The sequence below is a fragment of the Eschscholzia californica genome, unplaced genomic scaffold (genome assembly GCF_041429995.1).
Source record: "Eschscholzia californica isolate CP2 unplaced genomic scaffold, dmEscCali1.0.p SCAF_6, whole genome shotgun sequence".
In the NCBI taxonomy this organism is placed as follows: domain Eukaryota; kingdom Viridiplantae; phylum Streptophyta; class Magnoliopsida; order Ranunculales; family Papaveraceae; genus Eschscholzia; species Eschscholzia californica.
This window is the reverse complement of record NW_028238483.1, coordinates 32,135,390-32,156,805: the sequence shown is the minus strand read 5'-3', so window position 1 is coordinate 32,156,805 and position 21,416 is coordinate 32,135,390. Positions and strand designations below refer to the sequence as shown.

Sequence of the window (21,416 nt, the reverse complement as noted above, 5' to 3'; positions counted from 1 at the left end):
TTGTACGAGTCGCTATTCACATATAAACATGATGAACATGAGCATTGATTCGTTATCTCTTGATGAGTATAATTTGATTGAATATAATCATCTTGACGAATATAATACGATTGATACTGATGTAACTGGTCTGGAAAAAAAATTCCAGAATCATTAGCCAAAAACCTTGGTGGCTCTGAATACCACATGATGTAGAACGCAGCGGAAATTAAAGAAGACGATAAAATTAAACAAAGAACGATAAAATAACGATGAAATAACTCTAAATACTTAAAACTTTATTAAACTTCAATGGGGTTTCTCTTCAACTTGAGAATAATGGACAAACAAGATATCCTTTTATAGGATTCTGGACTTTCCTAGATAGACTTGAATTAGACTTTCCTAAATAATTAAAATACTGCAACTTCCTAAATAACTAGACTCAAATCTGGACCTTTCCAATTATTGGAAATACTAAAATAACATAATTTCCTAAACCTAAATTCTCTAATAATCATACTAAAATTGGGACTTCCTAAAACTATTCTCCATGGCCGGTTAGCCCTTGGCCCGGTTTGGTCATGGAAAAAGCCTCCACGCCGGGTGCCCCTGCATCAATTATTCTGCATCTAAAAGAACAAAAGAGTCACATAATTTTATTCACCATTAATCTAAGGTCTTCGTGTTATAATTATCCAATGATACTTGAAGTTGAAAAAATTACATAGCCAAGAGTGAACCCAAGAGAAAATAAGATTTTTTTCTAGCATTTGGTCGCTTAATTTAGGTCCCTTAATAGTTGGAAACCAAAATAAAAATTAAAAAGAAAAAAAGAGGTAGGCGTGGACTTGAACTCGGGTCTATGCTTTGGCAGCAAACAGATTTCACCACTAGAGCTACAGCAACTATAAAAGTGTTAGTAGCTTGGCTTATATATGTGGAGATCAGGCCGGGCAACTGCCCAGCCTGGTCCACATAGTTCCGCCCATGTTTACTGACATCTTTATTTTTTTCATTTTCGAGATGTGATGTGTTAAATGAGAATATATTATGATTACCTCTTGAACAATTTGAGAGCAAAAATTATGGTATGCCCTCCCAAGTACCCTAAATAGTATATTAATCAGGCATAGTATCGTGGCTCGCTTGAGAGAGATAGAGGAAAAGAGGCCTTTCTAAAAACGAGTTGACCACGGAATAATCAATAATGTGTTTAAGATAATGAGTAAAGGAAAGAAATAATGAACTTTTTATTTTTTTGACAAAATCAAAGATGTGATGGTTGAACATAACCTCGAAGGGTACTCATCATTAATCATTATATATGGGGTATACAAATATTACAGTTGGGGCATGCAAATATTGTAAATGGGGCATGCAAATATTGTAACATGCAGTTGTGGGTAGAATTCTAAAGTTCGTACCTTTTCCATTTAAGAACTCTTTTTATATGTTTTCGTATAAATATGAAATTGTATTGCGAACTACACTTCTAGGTTGGTCATCAGATAAATTTTCCTCTATTAAGTATCGAGGCTTTTTCCTTGTGGTTGATAGAACTGCAGAGGCACAAATTAATAACATTAGTAAATTAATCGCTTAATTAAACAACATACCAAATCAAAACCCATAAACAGATAAATGTGTAGACATATTCATACATACACACACACACATATATATATATATATGTATATATATATATATATGTATATACATATATATATGTATATACATGTCTAGGTAAATTAAGAGAAAGAAGGACCACTTTGTGATTATGATTGAAATGTACATGACAAATTAAAGTCACATGTATAACTTTTCATAATAAATTTGATTAATGATCTTTCACATCCTGTTAAGTAGCTAAGAAGAGTAGTAGCTCTCATATGAGGTGAATACATGAGTACTTTTTACTTTTTGTCCCTCCACTTCTCTAATGAAGCATTTCAAATCACATTCATAATCAATGTATACTATATTTCTAGGGCAAAGCATGTGATCTCTCCTACTCTGGGTTGTTTAACTGTTACATCTTTCTAGCAATCCACCTTGTGTTTTAAACTTACAAAAACAAATCCAATAATTCTATATTTCTATTCATACATAAGAAATGAATTAGCCTTTTCTAGTTGTTTGTCTCTCTGTGTATTGTTGGCACCTATAGATCGGAGGGCAAATTTCATCCGAAATTACGAAAAAGATTTTTTGCATTTTAGGACGTTGGATTCCTAATATAATCGATTACAATTAGTTATAATGATTACAAATTAATCCGACTGATTTTGAATCAGAGGGAAATTATAATGATAAGGGACTTTGGTTAGCTCAATCTATAATCTTTTGCACAAAATTAGCGAGGCGAATGAAGTATCATACCGTTCCATACAAAAAACTACAGAAGAAAAGGTAATTCCATGTAAAGTCTCCTTCTTCGTCTGGGATTAATGTGCAATTCTATATAAATTTTCAACAACTGATTTTCTTATGGAGCACGGGATAACGACAGTGAATAGATGTTATTTATGTAAAAGAAAAGCAGTTGTAGCTATAACTAGTTTTTTACTTCTCCTTGTTCGTAAAATCTTGTATATCTTCATTAAAATCTTGTTTGACCCACATGAAAATGATAATTCTAACAAAATCGTATATAAAGGTTTTTATTCGTTCCACAAAGAAATATTCATTCATATGACGTAAATACGTCACACACATACAAATACTTTATTTGAAATTAATAATACCAACTAGAATACAAAAATAGAAAACATACCAACATGTATAGTTTGTAGATTGTACAAGTTGTACTTACTTAAATTCTCTTGCATGGATGATATTATTCATCTTCAACATCATCTTTCCATTTATGTTTCTCTTGTCTTTTATTTTTGTCAATTTATTTATCTTTTTATTAGTTGGAATTAAATTATGAAGGACAAATTGTTGGGAGGTGGGAGGTGTTGTGGGGTTGATATGTTGAGTATCTAGTTTTCTTTCACATCTATCAATCCATGGTTGAGAAAGTTTTGTCTCTCTAATTTAATTCTACCAATTAATTAGCCATCACTTTCATTTCTTGAATATAAGTCCTTATTGTTTATAAAAAAATCGTCCTAGCAGGGACAAAAATGACATACTCTTAGTTGTACCTATGGTGTACTGTTGGGTCTTCTTGTGTAGCCACTGTCCCACCCCACTTACCTTGAAGAGATTTCTCTCTTTTTTTTTAAAGAGATAGAGGACCAAGAAAAATAAATAGAAATCTTTTATTTGTAATTATTTCATTTAATGAAAGAAATAGGGCTTTCCACTGCTCAAGTTTTTCATTGTCTTTTTGTTTGAAAAAGTTCTAATTTTCAGCCAAAGTTTGTGATATATTGGGTCAAAGCATTACAAAAATTGTTGGGCTTAGATCCACTCATAACCAAACAAGTTCTAGGTCCAAAAAAGTACAAGCCCATTTGAATCCAATGCCCGACAAAACTTATAAGGAAAGTTTTAGGGGCACCTCCTGTCAGTGTTATTGGGGGCTCTTGATTATTGGTGTCCCTAGTATTCCAGAAAATAGTTGAAATCGCACCCTCTCAAAACAAGCGGTCCCACACTTTTTAACATTAAATCGGTTCGTTGATCCAAACAAGGCCAAAAACTATATACAACTCAAATCGGTAAATTTGGACTGAAATTTGTTAGGAATATCGGCTCAAATCCACCGAATTTAACTCCAATTTTAACTCTAAAATATTAGTGTTGCTTTAGGTTGACATTGAGCCTAATTTTGCAACAACATTCAGTCTGAATTCACTGATTTCAACTGAAAACATTGAAGTTGAATTTGGTGGACCTTGAAGCCAAATATTGTAACAAAATTGGGTGCGCAACCACGGGTTATGGGGTCATAGTTGGTGCTATCAAGAGAGACGAACACTGTCTATTTTTGTACTTATGGGAGGCGCCTGTAGAACTTCCCAACCGATAACAAGGGCAGGTCAATTATTTTAGCTTCTGTTTTCTTCCCAATGTTGAATCCTTCTTCTCCTCTCCATCTTACCTCTATATATATTCCCGGGCAGACTTGACAAAGAAGTTGGTTCTATGATGCTATCAAGAGAGAAGAATACTGAATCCCCGAGCCAGGTCGTTCTGTCCGTGTACTACAAGGTGCGCACCTTTCCCGCTATAAAGAGGGCCTCCTAGTCTAGTGGGTGCACTGGACAATGGCGTAAGCGTGGTAATGTTCTCTCTCCTTCGACCAGGTGTCTCCCAACTCGACCGGGTTTCTACCAACTCACGGGAAAATTGAAAACCCTACGTATTCCACGTCTTCCAAAAGGGAACAACAAAAACATGTATTAGGCTCAAAGAATGTCCTATGTGGATACTATGTGAGAATGTCCTATGTGAATACTCAGTGGGAAACGAGTGACCCATAAAGAAGGGTACCACCCCAAAAACCTAAGCACTAGATTATGAGGTGTTGGAGCAATTCCCTCTAATTATTGAGCTGAATGGTGAATTCAAACATGAAAAAAACAAAGAAATAGAGTCTAAATTAATGAAATCATATTGGATTTTGGAGTAAATTTTGTGAACATATAGTAGGAATCAATGTCAAATGCAATCAGAAAATTGCAACATATGATCAGGTATAGAAATCATATACAAACAACCCTTCCTACCAGATAAAACAGATTCTTTTAAAAAGAAAGCAATTACCAGAGCCCAAAGTCTGCTATCTACAAAATCTAACATTTTTCAAATGATAAGAGAATCGATAACCACTACTACTGAGCACTCCTTGACTTGGTAGAAAAGAACCTGCTAAAACCTCGTGAATGTTTCTCCGGTGTTAAAGCCGAAGAAGACGAAGATGATGATGATTTTGTTGGTCGGTGTTTTGGGCGTCTTGGGTTGATTGGTGATCTCAAGTAGAGGTTAGATTCTGTTTCAGATGGACACACAGATGATGAATCTAACATGTCTGGAGGTGATTCTGGACCTGCTCTTGCTCCATTAGATGAAGAAGTGTTTTCCATGTCTGCCTGATCGAAATCTTGAGAGCTAAACAGGCTTCGGGGATCCAAGCTTTCGTCTTCAAATGCCTCGTTATGCCTTCCGTTGTATGCTGACACTAGTTGCTCCGATGGAGGTCGCAAAGATTTCAATTGTCTACCGAGAAGAAATATGGTTTCTTGACACTCTGCTAGCTTCTCTGCAGCAGCTGCTATCTCTCTCTCCTGCTAGCAAAAGATAGAAGAAAAAATCAAATCAATGGATCATTTATATCAAATATTCAGAAGGAAAAACTATTTCTTGAAGAAAAAAAAAAACGGAACTCCTCGTATAAAAAATATCAACAGTTCTATCCTAGTTACGACTAGTGTAAAACCTCAATTCAGGGCGTGGCAGAGCTAACCCTGGGTGTAGTCTGGGTCAGCCTACTAGTAGTCTTCTATTGGAAGGAAAGCTGGTAGAGTGGTAGGTAAAATTTTAGGGGTATACTAATTAGCTAAGGCTTAGTCGATCAATCAGAGTAGCGTATATAAACCAGCAAACTCTATATAATTACATAAATTATGAACATGTGTGTGAACAATAAGGAACATGTAATGCTATCTCCATCTGAAGTTTGTTGTCTTTCACTGATGCACACTATGAAATGAAGGTGAAAATATATCTAATCGAATGTCGAGATTAAATCCACACCTGTTTGGACTTCTCTTTTTCAGCAGATGATGTCCTCGAGGAGCTCTCATTCCTTCACAAAAATAAGAAAGGAGGATACGTTAAAATAGAAATAACGACATGTCCCATCAACCCACAAAAACTAGGAACGAGAAGGTGAGAGTCAAGACAGCCAAGTCGTAGTTGACTTGGGTAAGTTGGTAAAATCTGATTTACAATGGATAGTTTCGAACTAACCTTTCAATCTGCTCCTGGAGACTACTGCATTTGGCTGAAGTTTCCTGATGACTCTGCTTTTCCTCTTGTAGCTCGTCATTCAAAGCTCTATTATTTTCACGAAGAAGATTAACTTCAGTTTCCAACTCCTTAGCACGTGTTTCAAGTGACTTGTAAGACTCTGCCATACATTTCAGCTGGGTCTCTGCCAAACTGTTAGACTTTTCGGAAGATGCTAATTGTGATTTAAGCTCTGTCAGAAGCTTTTCAGTTTCATGTAACTGAGATTTTGTATGCTCCAATTCTTCAGTACATCTGGATAGATCCGTCGCCATATTATCTTTCTCTAATTTCAATTGTTCCAAATCCTCGAATGAGAATTTGCATGATGTCATGTTCACATCAATGCCTGGGCTTAAGCTTCCTTCGCCGTCAGGATTAGATGCAGACTGAGAAACGTGAGCACAGCCATTAGGAAGCTTCTCTCTCGATGAATCATCTTGTACTACTTTCTTTTCGGATAAAGTTACTTTGTCTATGCAATCAGAGTTGTTAGTTTCGACTTGATTTCCCTTATAACCCAGTAAATTGATGCTCATTTCAGTGGCTTTGGCCAACACATGAGAAAGATCAAGAACAAGGTTGTCCAAACTTATTTTGTGGCTTAAAACTTTATTGACGGAAATGGAGAACTCTTCCACTTTTTTATGTAACTCATCTTCATCGGGAGTCATGCCATGGATCGCTCTAGCTTCTTTGCCTAGTGCCAAAATAAAATCGTGAACCTGAGAAATAGCAAAAGACAATTCTTGGTCTATAATATTCTCAACATCACTTCCAGGTTTACCCTCCTGTATCAAGGAACTCACACTCTCGCCAGCTTCGCTTTTATTTTGAGGACAATGCTGCTGATCTTGAGCAACATCTGTAGGATGGTCATCCAAAATAGATGGAACAGAATCAGGTGACAGAGCATATTGCATATCTTGCACAGCACGTTTGATATGCTCTAAAATCTTTCCCACGTCACCATCCTGAGCTTCAGATTCAATTATCGTGGAAATCCTTGATTGGAGCTCTGCCAATGGAACTTTATTCATGTCAGATTCAAGCTTTCTTTCTCCTGTTTTCTCACTTGAAGAAACCTGGTCTGGTGAATCCAACCCTCGTTCATTATCTGACTGGAGATTTCCACCCTTGGTAACATCAGCCGAAGTATGCTGGTCATCTCTTTCGGTTTTCTTATCTATTACACTACCTGAAACAGTTGGGCCATTAGATTCTGCGGATAGACATGCTAATTTCTCCATCTCCAGAAAGTCATCCATAATTTCCGAGTGACTAACACTTTCAGTTTTGTTAGACTTATCAACGTTTCTTTCCTTCTTGAAATGAGACAGCTCAGAAATCAATGCTGTTGCCCAAGACTCTGCAACACTTCCTTCTTCATCAATCCCATCTTCAGACATTGAGGTTAAGCTGGGTGGATTGCTTACATTTTGACTCGAGAAGCCTTCGACAGGCATCTCTAGATTTGACATTGAGAAGTTCTTTTGTTGATGCAGCATCCGCACTTGCGATTCTAAGCTTCGAAGCTTACTCGCGGTTTTGGCGCACGTATTTCTTGAAGCCTGAAGTTCACTGTTCCGCTTTGCCAAAGCTTCTTTCAACATCTTCGTTTCCTCCTCCATTGCCAACAAACGTGATGTGAGAAACTCAGTTTCTTTATGGCATTGCTGAACATTGTCAAGGGAAATTTCAGGTGGTGGAGCTGCATAAGGGATAGGTCCCTGACCTGGAGACCTCCTTAGCCGGGGTTCTCCATAATCTCGGCCTAAACTCTCGACTTCTATCTTCATTTGGGCTAATGCAGCAGGCCCAGGCAACTTCTTCCGGACAAGCCCACGTAATCTCTGACACTCTGCTTCTAACTTGGCTATTTTCTTAACACCCTCCAAATGCTGCTTGTTAGCTACTTCTGCAGACCTAACACTCATGTTCTTCTCTTCATTTCGGATTTCGAACTCCTTCGAAGCTATATGAAGTTCATACTTGAGTGAGCTTACTTCCCTTTCACATGACATGACATTCTCTTTTAGCCGTTCAATCTCTGCCTCTGCTTGGGATTTTTCTTCGCTGATCTTCATTAGCATGTTAGAGCGTTCTTGCAATGACCTTGAAATTGCAGCGTTCTCCGCAGAGGACCTACGGAGCTCTTGATCAAACTCAACTATCCTTGCTTCTAGCTCAAGCTTGATTTTGTCACATTGTATTGATTTCGCAAGAATAACATCATGCAGTTTCTTTTCATGATCCTCTTTGACATTCCTTATCTGCCTCATGCACTCCTTCAGAGCACCATCTAGATGCGAGGCTCGATCTTCAGCTGTCAGCTTCGATAGTGTTACAGATTCCAGTTGATTCTTCAATGCTGCAGCTTCAGCTTCAGCTTTTTCCCATCCTGCAACATAAAAATACGAGAAAGGACTCAGCTCGGAGACTGGGACCGTTCACTTAAAAGAAACAAAGTTGACATCAAATAGATAAACAATGAATTTTTTTATCTTAAATTTATACCCGAGACAGCTTCTTCGGCAACTTTTGCATGTTGTTTTACAAGATTCTCCTTGGTAGTCATCTCTGAATTAGCCGCGGAAAGCTTTTCATTCAATGTACTAACTTCTTTATTTAGTGCCTTCACTTGATCACTCAATGTACTAACTTCTTCATTTAGTGTCTTAACCTCATCTTCCATTTCTGTCATATGTGAATATGACTCCATAGAGATCTGGACATAATTGACTTTCTTGGCAGTTTCCTGTCAGGATTAAGCATATGCCGTCCAGAAAATAATGAGTATAGATACAACCCCAAAATGTAATTGAATAAATATAATTTGCTTAGAGGTTAGTAATTTAATCATGTGGCGCGCAACATGGAGACAGTAACAGAGATGCGAGGAGGCCAGGGATAAGGGGCACCAGTATGTAATTAGCTCAACTCATATTCTTTAATATTCAACAGTTCCATGAGGAAAATGCTTTGAATGGATGATAGCACGGAGAACAAACCTGACTTCCTTGAGAACCAGCAGTGACAAGTGGAGCAGCAGGAGGATCCACTGCCAACACTGTCTTTTCAGCCGCTTTATCAGATGATTTCTTCTTCCATGGCCAGCTACGGCGATCCATCCCGGATATTATTCCCTAAAAATGAGTTGAGCAACAAAATTATAAAACAGAAAGTATTAAGCAAAGGGATGATTCCACTTAAATGATGTCTAATGTAATTATCGTTTTTACAACTACACTAGTGATTGGGATCTTATTGGTTTTCAAGCTGAACCATCCCTGACCCAGTTCCCCCCTAACACTAGCATTGTAACCTTCATACCCTTAAACTTGCTATCCCCCCTGTTCGGGTAGACCAACCCACAAATCTAGGATCCCAATCCAAACTCTGGAACCATCAACCGTGAATTGAACACCGGAATTGGTAAAGTCTCTGCAGATTCGCAATCATTTGAAGACCTAACAATCTAAATATCAATAAACTACAAAGTAAACATTGTCAGATGTTGACATATTGGCTTAACCACCATGTTTATTGAGCTTGTAACTTTCCAGAATCGCGTATTTAGAATCACAAAGCATGCAAGCTAAATTCGTAAATAAATCAAAATTAGCTTCCAACTTAGGTGATCAATCAATCAGACATCAAATCCAACAAAAATCACCACACAGATCAATCAATTTTGAAGTAATGGTAAAATTAAAGGAGGTAAAGTTGCATTAGGCTGTAAACGAGATAAGTTCCTGAAAGCAACAGGTAATAAAGGCAATAGAAATGTTTAACAGAGCAGCTAAGTGAAATAGTTTAAAATCGAAACTAATGTTGAATCAAACAAAAAATTATCCAATTTTCTGCATCAATTGCATAAGCTTATACTTAATCACTACGCATTGAACTGAATCAAAAAAAAATAAAAAGGAAGTCAGAAAAAGGAAACAAAATCCTTTACAATAAATGAAGCTTAGATCACAGATATCTGAAACCAGAAATAGTCCAACGGGATTTTAAAACCAATTAGATCAAATCAAAGAGATGAACACTAGAAATCAATCACTTATAAGTTAGTACATAAACCTTAAAAAAAACACTTCAACTTTTCCATCCTTAATCTAAGACCAAAAGCAAAATGCAAGAGAAATAAAAATAAAGATGCGAAATTAGATGAGAAAATCGAAGAACAATCCAAACCTGAAACAAAATGCAGCTTTTCTTCCAAGTGTTTTATCAACTTTAAAAAGCAGATCCAAAAGAAGAATTACAGAGGAAAATCTCAGTAGAAGTTGAAGAATCAGAAATAGAGATCGTTGAGGTAGTTGAATAGTTAGGGTTTTCTCTACTCCCTTCGTCTTCTACTCTTCTTTCTCCTTCGTTTGTTCCTTTTGATTTCTTTAGTTTGGAGAGAGAGAGAGAGCAATAGTTAAAAGAGAAAAGAGTTTTAGAGAGAGAAAGTGGAGAGTGGGAGGTGGTGGGTATTGGATGGGTTAAAAAAATCGTGTTAGGTGACACTTAAAAGCTAAATAAGACGTCGGAAAATGCTCAATAACATCCCTCCAAATTTTCACTGTAAATCAACATATACATAACTCATCCCGGAAATATAACCCGATAAAGAAATCTGACGTCTATCTTTAGGAAAAACATCCTCGAGATACGGACCTCTAGAATCCGATGTTGTCTTAATATCAGAGTTGGAATAGAGTGAAAGGAACTCCGGGAAACACACATTTAATATCAGAGTTGAAATTAATTAACCAACCTGTAATGTTAACAAAATGTCTAAAATACCCTCACTATATCCTTATTAATTACCTTTGACTCCCCAACCAGCTGGTACATTCAAGTTGTGTTCCTATGTCTCTGGTTCACTTTCATCTTTTTTTCTGCTCAATGGACCACATTGCGACTTAGTGATGTGTCATTTTCTTTGCTCCATAATACTTTTATCGCCCCATATAGATAACAAAAAATACAGAATATTTAACTTAATACTACGTATTAAAGTCTCAGAAAGTCAGAATAGCACTATTTCTACTCATTTTGCCAATAGTATTGTCTAGGTTTTAGAACAAAACGATAATTGTGATATTGACCTTATTTTCTACGACAGAATGTGTTGTCAAAATTGATAAACACAAGACGTTTACCAGATATTAGTTCATCAACGACAATAATTTAGGTGGTACAATAATTGATAAATAACTTTACTATAATTCCATAAAAGTAGTAGTTCGAAATGGTTTGAGACTTTATATAGTAATTTCTCTAAAAGCAAAAAAATCATTAACTTGGTACCCAAAATATTCTCTATATGTTGGATTTTATAAGGAAAACTAAGCTTCCGTCGTAACCTTACAGTACTCAGAACATATTAAAAGACAATTTAGAATAAACTTAAAATCTCATATTAAGAGCTAATTCACGTGGTCACGTTACCGTGTTGCATGACATTTTGTGTATCATGGGGACGGAAAGAGCAAGACATGTTTGAATGGCAAATATAGCTTAAATCCATAACCATCTTGTGTCTTTTATGATTACATTTCTTTCCCACAAATTTGGATTTTATTTCAATAGACTTGGGGATCAAAGGGAAGTAGGCCATTAATGTGTTTTCATCTACCTACAGGGGTTTCTTTTTTCGTTGACAGTCCCACAGGGGTTTGTCTTAATATATTTATTTTGTAATGTCTAAATGCAGTTTTTTTTTTTTAACTTTCATGTCTTTTTACGAAATTGTTAAAAAGTTAAAAGAGAGCGTGCAGTTTTAACGCATTGGATTCCGACTCGAAAACCACAGACAAAGATAAAGGGTATTTTAGGCATTTACGTATCGTTCTATTTGTGTCAGACCCAACTATATCTCCCACTAGAAGAAACCAGTATTCCTCTAACGGGAAAGCTTTTACATATTTATATTGACGATATTACCCTCACTGACGTTTATGACACATTATGCTACTGTATAAAGGGATTTCACTTTTCGGGAAGATGACGAAATTAACCTCGAAACGAACGTCTACTCTCCGCTCCTTTTGGTGTGAAATGACCAAACCGAGGTTGTCTTTCTTATTTTTTTAAAGACCAAAACACCCTTGATTTACATTTTGTAATTACAAACTTACTCACTCTAACACGTTTACCAAGATAGGAGGTATTATAGGAAACACAATAAATAATAGTCCTTTAAAGCCGTCAAAGTAGACCTGAGGCCCTAATTATAAATTTACAGCTAAGACTGTTTAACAGACAAGTACAGATAAACCAGCATCAATGAGTTTTACATTTCAGTCCCTGAGTCTTGCCTTTATTAAATCAGGTCGTAGGTTTTAAAAGTCAACATTTTTAGCTACTTATCTGACCGTCCAATCTAGAATCACATCAGTCAGAAAACCCTCAACTACCTGAATAATTGAATTTTAAGTAACGGTCGTGATCATAAAATGGAGTAGTAATAAGTAGATCACATGGTCAATAAAGTAGTGCGTTTATTTTATAATAGAACCTGAAACATTTTATCAGGTTGGAATACACGCCTTTGCCAGCGAAATCACTAGTAATTAGAGAAGGGACCCACCAAACAGATCATCAACCAACAGATTTGACGGTGTATAGATGGTGTAAACAGTGTGACTTTCGATCTTGGGATATTGTAGTAGTATTGTATTTGATTGTCAGGGGTATTTGTGTAAATGTTGAAGAGGTGGGTCCCGTTGTTTAGCACCATAAGATCCTCCTAATCGGTGTTGAGGGAGGGGGGAGGATGGGACCCAAGAGAGGCGCCGGGAGCGTCAAGAATATGGAGACAATGTGGGACCACTTACTCACGTTTCTGTTGACATGTTTTTTTGGTGGTTTAATGGGGACCACTTGAGTCCCCACAGTAACATTTTGTACTACTCCAATAATCACCACGTGTCATGCGAAAGCGACTTCTATTTGCGTAGAGATAAGTCGGTTATTGTCCGTTTCAGGAAGCCATAACCTTGTGACTCTCGTTTTTCTTGGAATCTATTAGTTCTCTAACACCCCGCTTACACCTACTATTTTGTCGGTACCTTGTTTTTCCTCCACCTCTTTAACTGCAAAATTTAAAAATACATAGGGGAGAATGAACTCCGATACTAGAGACCCTACGATATGTCAATAAGTGAACTTAAATTGCTTAAATATTTAGATTACATGTCAGACCACATATGTTGGTAATAATTTCCAGTGATAAACTCGTTCAAGAACAGAATTTATTGAAAATTATCGTAAAATTAAATGGTTTGTTCAGTAATCTCTAAAGAAGCTTCAACATCAGAGAAAATGAATTCAGATTTATAAGCAAAGAACTGAGATCTAAGAATCTCACTAATATTTAGCTTTTGAGTTGTAACGTAATGACATTTCAAGTTTTTTCTCGATCTTGGACAAAACATTTATGAATATAACAAAGTATTTTTTGTTGCAACGAATACTACAAAGCAATTAGTCCAACACTTTCTAGTGAGGGAGCGGGGGAGCGGGCTTCTTGACTCGAAGCAAAAAAGCTACCATTGTTTTTATTTTACATTCGAACATGTGTTATCAAACGAATCACTTTCTAGTTATCTCAGTAACAAAATATAGCGAGAATATGTAATTTAATATAAAGATAGAGTACTCACGTCTTGCCATACTAAGTTAAACTCGTAATAACTAATAATATTTTCACTTGATAGAAGTTAGGTAAAATAAGAACAAGTGAATACCAATCATCCTTAAAATTCTAATACCACCTCCTGGTGACCTTACAAACTTGTAATTAAGGGTGCTAATGTCCTCGTTGGAATTTTTGAATAAAATAATACGATTAAGATGCTAATTTTCAATCTCAATCAACTAATTGAAGAAAATCAAGATTAGATAATGATTAGATAGTAACCTCACCATCCGTTGGTTATGTTGGCAAGGACAAGTATCAATCACCAACCACATTTTCTTATAAGTGCCATTGATCATTTGATGTTAAATACCTCCTAATCTCCATCTAATCCATATACTAATATCTTAATCAGATAATACTTGACTACTACCAACTTTGATTAAATTATTTATAAAAGCAACCAAATTAATTAAACTCCCAATACATTAACATCAACTTACTAGATATGAACATAATTTACAAATATCAAATATCCACCGAATACTTAAACCTCGATGCAATATAAAATCATTTTAAATTGACTAATAATCAATATATATTATAGGAGGGAAAACGACATCAACCCGTATTAACGTAGGCACTAAAACTGCGTAGTTTACGTAATTGACTTAAACGGAGGGCAATCACATCATGGAATCAAAATATTGTTTAAATATTAATTAGACATTGTTTAAATGTTTAATTGTGCAATCTTATTGTTTATGATGATAAATAATAATTTTATGGTACATGTACATCTAAGAGTTAAGAAAAAGAAAAGGATAAAACTTAGAGAGAGAATGAGAAAGGGATAAAATTATAGAGAGAGAAGAAAGGTTTCGAAGGCTCTTTCATGGCCACAACTTTGCAAAGAGAAAATTCCATTGACAGGTTGTATGATGGCATCTCAAAAATCACTTTGAGAGAATTTTTTTTGTTGAAGTAATCACTTTGAGAGAATGGAAAAATTTAAGATGAGAGAATATTAAGTGGGTGACAGTATTGGGATGGTGTGGTCAATAAGAATAATATCATCCATAGAGCTGCAAGCCTGTAACCTCCTTTAACTCATTAAAATAATCTATACTTTGGGCTATACATATATATATATACATTTTATATTATACACCATAAGGAAGCTTCTTTTTGTTGTTCACAAATACCATCCATGTGGTATTTAATATCACCAAATCTCTTTGAGCTGCTAAATACCCACCATAATAAACTTCTTCATAGTCAAGATTGAGAATCAAAATTACAAAATAAAATGTGATAAAAAAAATATAGTTTTGTGAAGGGAGCATACAATGCTAGTAGAAAACAAGCCCCTAATATTTGTATATTGGTTTTTGAGAAGTATAAAATAGATTTAAGAATTAAATGAGAAATAGTTTTACTAAAATTGAAGGTAATAAATAATAAAAGAGAGGTCAACAGTTGGTAGCCTAAGTGGTTCCAAGGTGTTGACATAAACTCCAGAAATCCCTGGAGGTCTCAGGTTCAAATCCTAGAGAAGGTGGAATCTTTGGTTATTTGATTTGAGATTATTAGGGTGTAAATAATATAGTTGGGGTTTAAGCCATTGTCTTGTTGGGTTATAGGCCCGGTCTTGTTTCAATTTGAGTGGGCAGTTATTGAGCGTATCACATCTTTGATGTATCAATGCCAAATGTAACGACATACGTAGATCGTAGTCGACTTCCAAAAAAAATAATAATAAAAGAGAGATAAAGAGATAAATGTGAAAAGATAGAAAATTGGAACAAACTCCTTAATTGAAGGGAGGTGGGTAAGAAATGATTGATACTTATGGATTCCAATCAAATTTAATAATTAAAAATTTATATGGGTATGCTTGGGTAGGACTCTTTCTTTCTTTCCCTTTTATCTCTTTCTTACTCTTCTTTTTTAATCTTTGCTTTCTCTGTACGAAAGCATTTTGGAGGTGATGATATGCTTAAACAAACCATGAATTCCTGCTACAGTTCAGAACTAATGTTTTCTTCTTTATATTTCTTTTACACTCTTGTGTGAATCTTTGGACTGTGATGATTTTATAAAGTCACCTACGTTCTAGAGAGATTGCAACCTTGCTCAATACCCAATAACCCAACTGCCAATCTTGTCGCGCCTTAAGGTTTATGTGCGCGTTAAGGTTTATGTGCACAGACTACGCGTATCATTGTTGTATTAGTTTCTTTCTTTCCACTACTTTTAAAAGAATAAAAATCACTATCTTACTGGCTAATATGTATAAGATTTTGACAGTAGAATACCTGTCCAGAGTTTTTGAATTGGTGATGTATGGGAGTAAACGTAATACAATTAACTCGTCTAAGTAGCATTTTTTATAGTATGTTTTCCTAATACCAAATCTGTAAATGATACAATCTTAGGTGGCTTCTTTTCAATGAATTTGATAACGCTATAATTTTGAAGTCTGGCATCACAAAATCAAACAATCGTACGACTTTAAAATTGATACTTAGTTCGTTTAAAAATGTACAGAAGTGAAAATTAATAGATTTAAATTTTTTGATTTGATAAACTAATGAACCAAATAGTATTCGTAAATGAAATACGTTGATCCTTTAGGAAAACTATGACATTAGCAAATATCAGAAAGCAGTTCTGCAATATCAGCTGGTATGCAGACTTTAAACAAAAAAATTGTCTAAATTTACTTCTCAATGTCCAGACTCCCTCAAATTGTTGTTAGGGATTAATAACATATTCATCTTGCAACAAAAAAGAAAGAAAAAAAAAACTCTAACATATTCATAAAACAAGTTTTAAAATAAAAACATTAATAAATGATAAAAACAGCAGAGTACAAGATTACTAAATTGACCATAAATGCTAATGTCATTATCTCACTTTTGTCAATTTACCAAATTGCAGTTATTGAAAGGTTCCAAGCACCATAAGATTGGGGCCACCTTCCAAAGTGTCCCTTTTGCTCTTAATTGGCATCCTCTATAGATCTTTTGGGCACCACCAGATCTTCATCTTCTTTTGCAACTAGAGAAAGTATCAGCCAAACCAATTTGTGTACAACGAGTTTAAAAGTTAATAAGGTAGAAAATTAATATAGTGTACAATTTTAAATCATAGTGAAACTAAACTAGTAAGTTTGTTTTACAATCTAGGAGTTAATTACAACACATTTAAAACTAGTAAATTTGTTTCGATCTTTACAGATCACAATGTTTGGCATCCTTCGTAGATTTGTATAACTATTTCGTTGTTGCATCTCCTTTGTATAATTTCTCGTTTTAGAAAGCTAAATTTTTTACAAACATCATAAGGTGCCCACCGGATAAAGATATTTTATAAGCGCTCCCATAAGATCTTTTTCCTTTTCTTTTCTTTTCCTTTTGTGTTCTCCTTTTAAGCCCTCTTTTCCTTTTATTCGTTTTTTTTTCTCTTCTTTTAAGCCCTTTTTGCTTTCGACCGAAATTAACCTTAACTAATAAATTTAAGAATTCTTCATAGGATTCACAAATATTAGTAATGATTTATTGATTAAGCAATATGTCCCATAATTAAGTAGCAATTGTAAGAAGGCTCCACAACCATATCTAATAACAAAGCTAAAAAAGTTTTTTGCATATTAAACTTTCATCTTCCCCCACTATATTGAACCAAATCTAATAATCATCATTCAGGAGAAAATTAAGCACTAATTGCATTTTTTTTGCTTAATTATAGTGGTAAAGCAAGGAAAATGAAAAGAATAAAGACTTCTCCCATGATTAATCTTGAAATATTCACTAAGTTGACAACGAAAAACATTTTTATTGTCAAGTGAAAAAAGAAAATTAACCTTTAACAAAAGTTGATGGACTTGTTCGATAGTGCCAACCATACTTTTCGCTTTTGTATATTAAAGTCATTTTTCCTTTTATTTTTATTCGTTTCTTTTTTTTTCTTTACTTTTCTCAAGTCCCCAAGTAAATCATCAACTAGTGATTGCTGGGACTTGCAAAATCTTGCGATCAACTGGTGAGTTAGGAACGTGTGCTAACGAAGATCAATGCCCCTAAAACTATTTTCGGCGTAGTACCGTAGTATCTATAAGCACCGTAGAAAGAGGAAGTTCTAAAAGCGCCTCGTAGGAATTGCTAAGGACATCCGACCATTGAAGGTCAATTAGAGGAAGCTAGTGATATGATGGTTAAGCTTCTAAAATGATGGAGCCTATTGAACTTCCTAGAAAATGTAGGGATTTGAGAAGAGTACTTTGTCGTGCCTTTAACATTTGTTGACACTGTTTTGGCTAAGTAGAACTTTATCCACTAGAAAAAGCCTAGCCCACTACAGCTTGTAGAAGCCCAAGTAAAAAAAACTAGGCCCATTCATCAATAAAAGCATATACTAAAGATGCTCCCATTCTTTCTAAAGGCACTCTTGTATTAAATGCATCACGACAAGATTTGGCTACAGGTGCCTCTTCGAGGGAGACCCTTAGAGCATCTCCAACAGGATACTTCAACTCTAAAACTTAGATTTTTAGAAATTCTCTCAAAACCTTCTCCAATGAAACATTTTATGAGAGACACTACATGATGATGGGAGAGCATTTATTATAGAAACTCCTAATAAAGACACTCTAAAAAAAAAAAATTTTAGAGCGTTCTTGAGTTTCCCATTGGAAATCTTATCAAGTAGTTTTATTCTTCTCCGTCACTTACTCTCCTTGTTTCTCTCTTCCTCTCTTAAATTTGGCGGACAAATGCTCACTTTTAAGACTCATTCTAGATACAATTAGGGTTAAAAATTGTACATGACTAAAGACTCTGAGTTCTTAGAGCATCTCCAATGCAAGACTTAATCTTAGAAACTCCAAGTGCCACGTACAATTTTTAGAATTTTTTCTTAAAACTCTATCCAATGCAACATTTGATTTAGATCTTTAAGATAATGTGAAAGTAGTTGAATAAAGATATCTTGAGATATCTCTAATTGTCCAAAAATCTTTTTTAAATTTAGACCAGTAGAAATCAAGTCTTTATATATCTTCAAAATAATTAAATTCTTCTTTACAAAAATTATCATGTCACATAAGTAACAAAACAATTTTAGAGATTTGCGTTGTAGACAAAATTGGAGGATCTCAATAGTGGCGTCTAAAGAAAAAAAATCTCATTTGAGACTTGACACACAAGTCGAACAAATTTATTTTTTTGAGTTTTGCATTTGAGATACTCTTATAAACTTAATTTTACTGTAAAATAGAACATTAGTCAATGAGTTGGACAGAAAAAGATGATATTCCTCTCTCCCTTTCTATCTCTGTCTCTCATTCTCTCAATGTATATATATGTATCTGTAAATGCACTAAAATTGACTTTTAACTTACAAAGGATTCTTGATATGTTTGGTTTAAAAAGTACAGGTAAAGTGTGTGGTATACAATTAATCAAAATGAAGAAGCAAAGAGAATCACACATAAAGTTGAGTGACTAGAAAGACCTAGTTTATATATGATTCATGTAAGATAGAAGGCATAAAGGATGGTTTAGTGACGATAGAATCTTTTTACTCCTTGTCATATTTAAGCATCAAGTCAATATATTAGCAAATCATCATTAGACATGCTCAACTCCCTTCTGTAATTTCAATGGCAAAGGTCCCACATTGACCATGTGGCTGAAAAATATGAGTAGGGAAATTTTATAGGCGGCATCCATATGGCAAAGCCTAACCTAATAATATACCTAGCTAAAGTTCGATTAGACAAGTCAAGTGATATGGGAACCGAGTTTATGAAAAATACTAGTACCTATAGAATTTCCCATGTTAAGATTGTGGAGAATCATCCCCTCCCAGTGGATGAGTGGAGAGGGGATTATGTTGATAGCTTGTTCTCAATCAAAGTGGGGATAGCTTGGTTCATAGATTGAGTAAAGATAAACCCTACCATTTCAATTTTAAGTCGTGGCTTGAATATTAGAGTGCATATTCCAGGTTTTCTCATACGGTAACTTCAAATTTATTATGCTGATATGTTTTTCATTATTGAAGCTTCGTTCCATCTTAGTCTACTCTTTCCGAATTACTAATTCCATTTTGTGTGCGGTTTTTATCTTTGTTAATGTTGGCAAAATTTATTCTAAACTCTCCACATTATTCTATAAAATTCATGAAATGACATTTTCTCTGGAAAGAACATCATTTGGACTAAAGTGGGAGAGTACTAAAATATAAATTATTATTTTTTCACCAATAGGATTAATAATCTTTTAATACATGTTCAAATTTCTCTTTATATAAATCTTCTATTATTAATGTAAAATTATAAATAAATCACAGAATTTACAATGACAGCCTCTCACTCAATTATTCCTCTCCTTCTCTTTCTCTCTGTACAAGATCATCTCAAATGTTGTGTCTCTCATAGATCTTGTCAATCTTTCTTCCGATTGGAACTCGGGACGACTCGGTTGTGAAAACCCTTTTCTGCCATCTCCATATACATTTATTTATCCGGAGCCTGAACTCCCCGACTACAATTCTGTATTATACAAAAGAAACCAAGCCGTTCCAACTCACTCACCCCACTGACTCGTCGTTTAAGTGAACTCGGTATTGGATTGACCGATTCGTAAATCGGACACTCCATTACTCCTCATTGTCCACTCATAATTACACAGTTCTTCAATGGGTTTCTTCTCTTCGTGACACTGAGTTAAGAATCGGAGTAAATCTTTCTCATTAATACCGAATGAGTCCCTAGTTCAATTTCTTTACCAAATTGAATTTTCAGAGAGACCATGATGAAGGAGAGGTCTAGAATCAGTCCAGAAATCGAAATTCTGCCTTAAACTAACATGACAATATCTTTGAAAATCCTCGAGATTCACAAACTTGTTTGACTCGGGTCTTGAAATGTACTTTAAAATTTCTTCAAAAACCGATTCATCACATGGAATCGCTAATGGACCATGATTATTAATGAACCCGAATTCTTCTTCAGCTTGAACCAGAAGTTTTTTGAATACCGGATGGTTAAGGTACGTCGCGCGTACAACAAATCTTCTACAACTGCTACCTACCGTGACTGCCACGTGTCCTGCCGGTACGTCTGACGGTATTCTAGTGGTACATCCGGTTAAACGAGAGGCGGAGGCGGCTTTTAGACGCCACCGTCGGAGCATTTGTCTGAGTCTGACAATGTGACGGATTTTGCAGCATTTTCCAAATCCGGCAGACATTTTTGTTGGGAACTTTGGGAGAGAGAAAAAGAAGAGAGAGAAAGTAGGGAGGGAATGAGGGGTTTGGTCTTTGGAGGGAAGAGAGGGAGGTTGTTTTATAAAGTTTGGTTACTAAACTACCCTCCAATTTGAAGATTATAACGAAAGTAATTGTATAAGTACATGAATTGTACATTCAAAGTATAATCGGGAATAGATCTTGTCTTAGTTGTCCACATAAAAGTAAAACAAAAATGATTGTCAAATGTTGACAGATGAATTTAGATCGAGAAACCCTCTTTTTTTTGTTGTTGAAATGATCGAGAAACCCTCTCTATTGTGGTACCATTTGACAAACGAAAACACCAAAAAAAAACACATTTAGTGTCAATGAGTCCACGAGTATGTAGTTTCTACATCCAAATAATATTCTCTTCCAACGACTTAATAAAACTATTCTACGAGTTACTATCTAGACCTCTCACTAAAAAACTACTGATTTTATAAGTGATATCGTGTCCGAATTGTCCAAATGGGTTTCTAAATCGCGACTTAGTGTAGCCGCCCGCCCTTTGACTTGATACGTACGTTCATAAATG

At 35.2% G+C, this 21,416-nt stretch overlaps 2 protein-coding genes across 5 annotated transcripts; both read right to left on the bottom strand.

The window, feature by feature from the left end:
• Positions 1 to 4,553: 4,553 nt before the first annotated feature.
• LOC147533626 (filament-like protein (DUF869)) lies at positions 4,554 to 10,805 on the bottom strand. Of its 4 annotated transcripts, none has more exons than XM_086650810.1 (6): positions 10,144 to 10,805; positions 8,955 to 9,089; positions 8,461 to 8,701; positions 5,905 to 8,344; positions 5,689 to 5,740; positions 4,554 to 5,219 (listed from the first exon to the last, which is right to left on the bottom strand). In XM_086650810.1, exons 2-6 carry the CDS (start codon positions 9,072 to 9,074, stop codon positions 4,767 to 4,769), a joined length of 3,306 nt encoding a protein of 1,101 aa, XP_086506936.1. In that variant the 5' UTR covers positions 9,075 to 9,089; positions 10,144 to 10,805; the 3' UTR covers positions 4,554 to 4,766. The 4 variants fall into 4 exon arrangements, with proteins under 4 accessions (XP_086506936.1, XP_086506934.1, XP_086506938.1 ...); XM_086650808.1 differs by having other exon boundaries at positions 4,554 to 5,222; positions 10,144 to 10,674; XM_086650812.1 differs by having other exon boundaries at positions 9,277 to 10,150.
• A 9,017-nt stretch (positions 10,806 to 19,822) lies between these two features.
• LOC147533625 (auxin-responsive protein SAUR20-like) lies at positions 19,823 to 20,891 on the bottom strand. The gene has a single exon (XM_086648360.1). The coding sequence runs from the start codon at positions 20,836 to 20,838 to the stop codon at positions 20,371 to 20,373; it is 468 nt and encodes a 155-aa protein (XP_086504486.1). The 5' UTR covers positions 20,839 to 20,891; the 3' UTR covers positions 19,823 to 20,370.
• Positions 20,892 to 21,416: the final 525 nt, after the last annotated feature.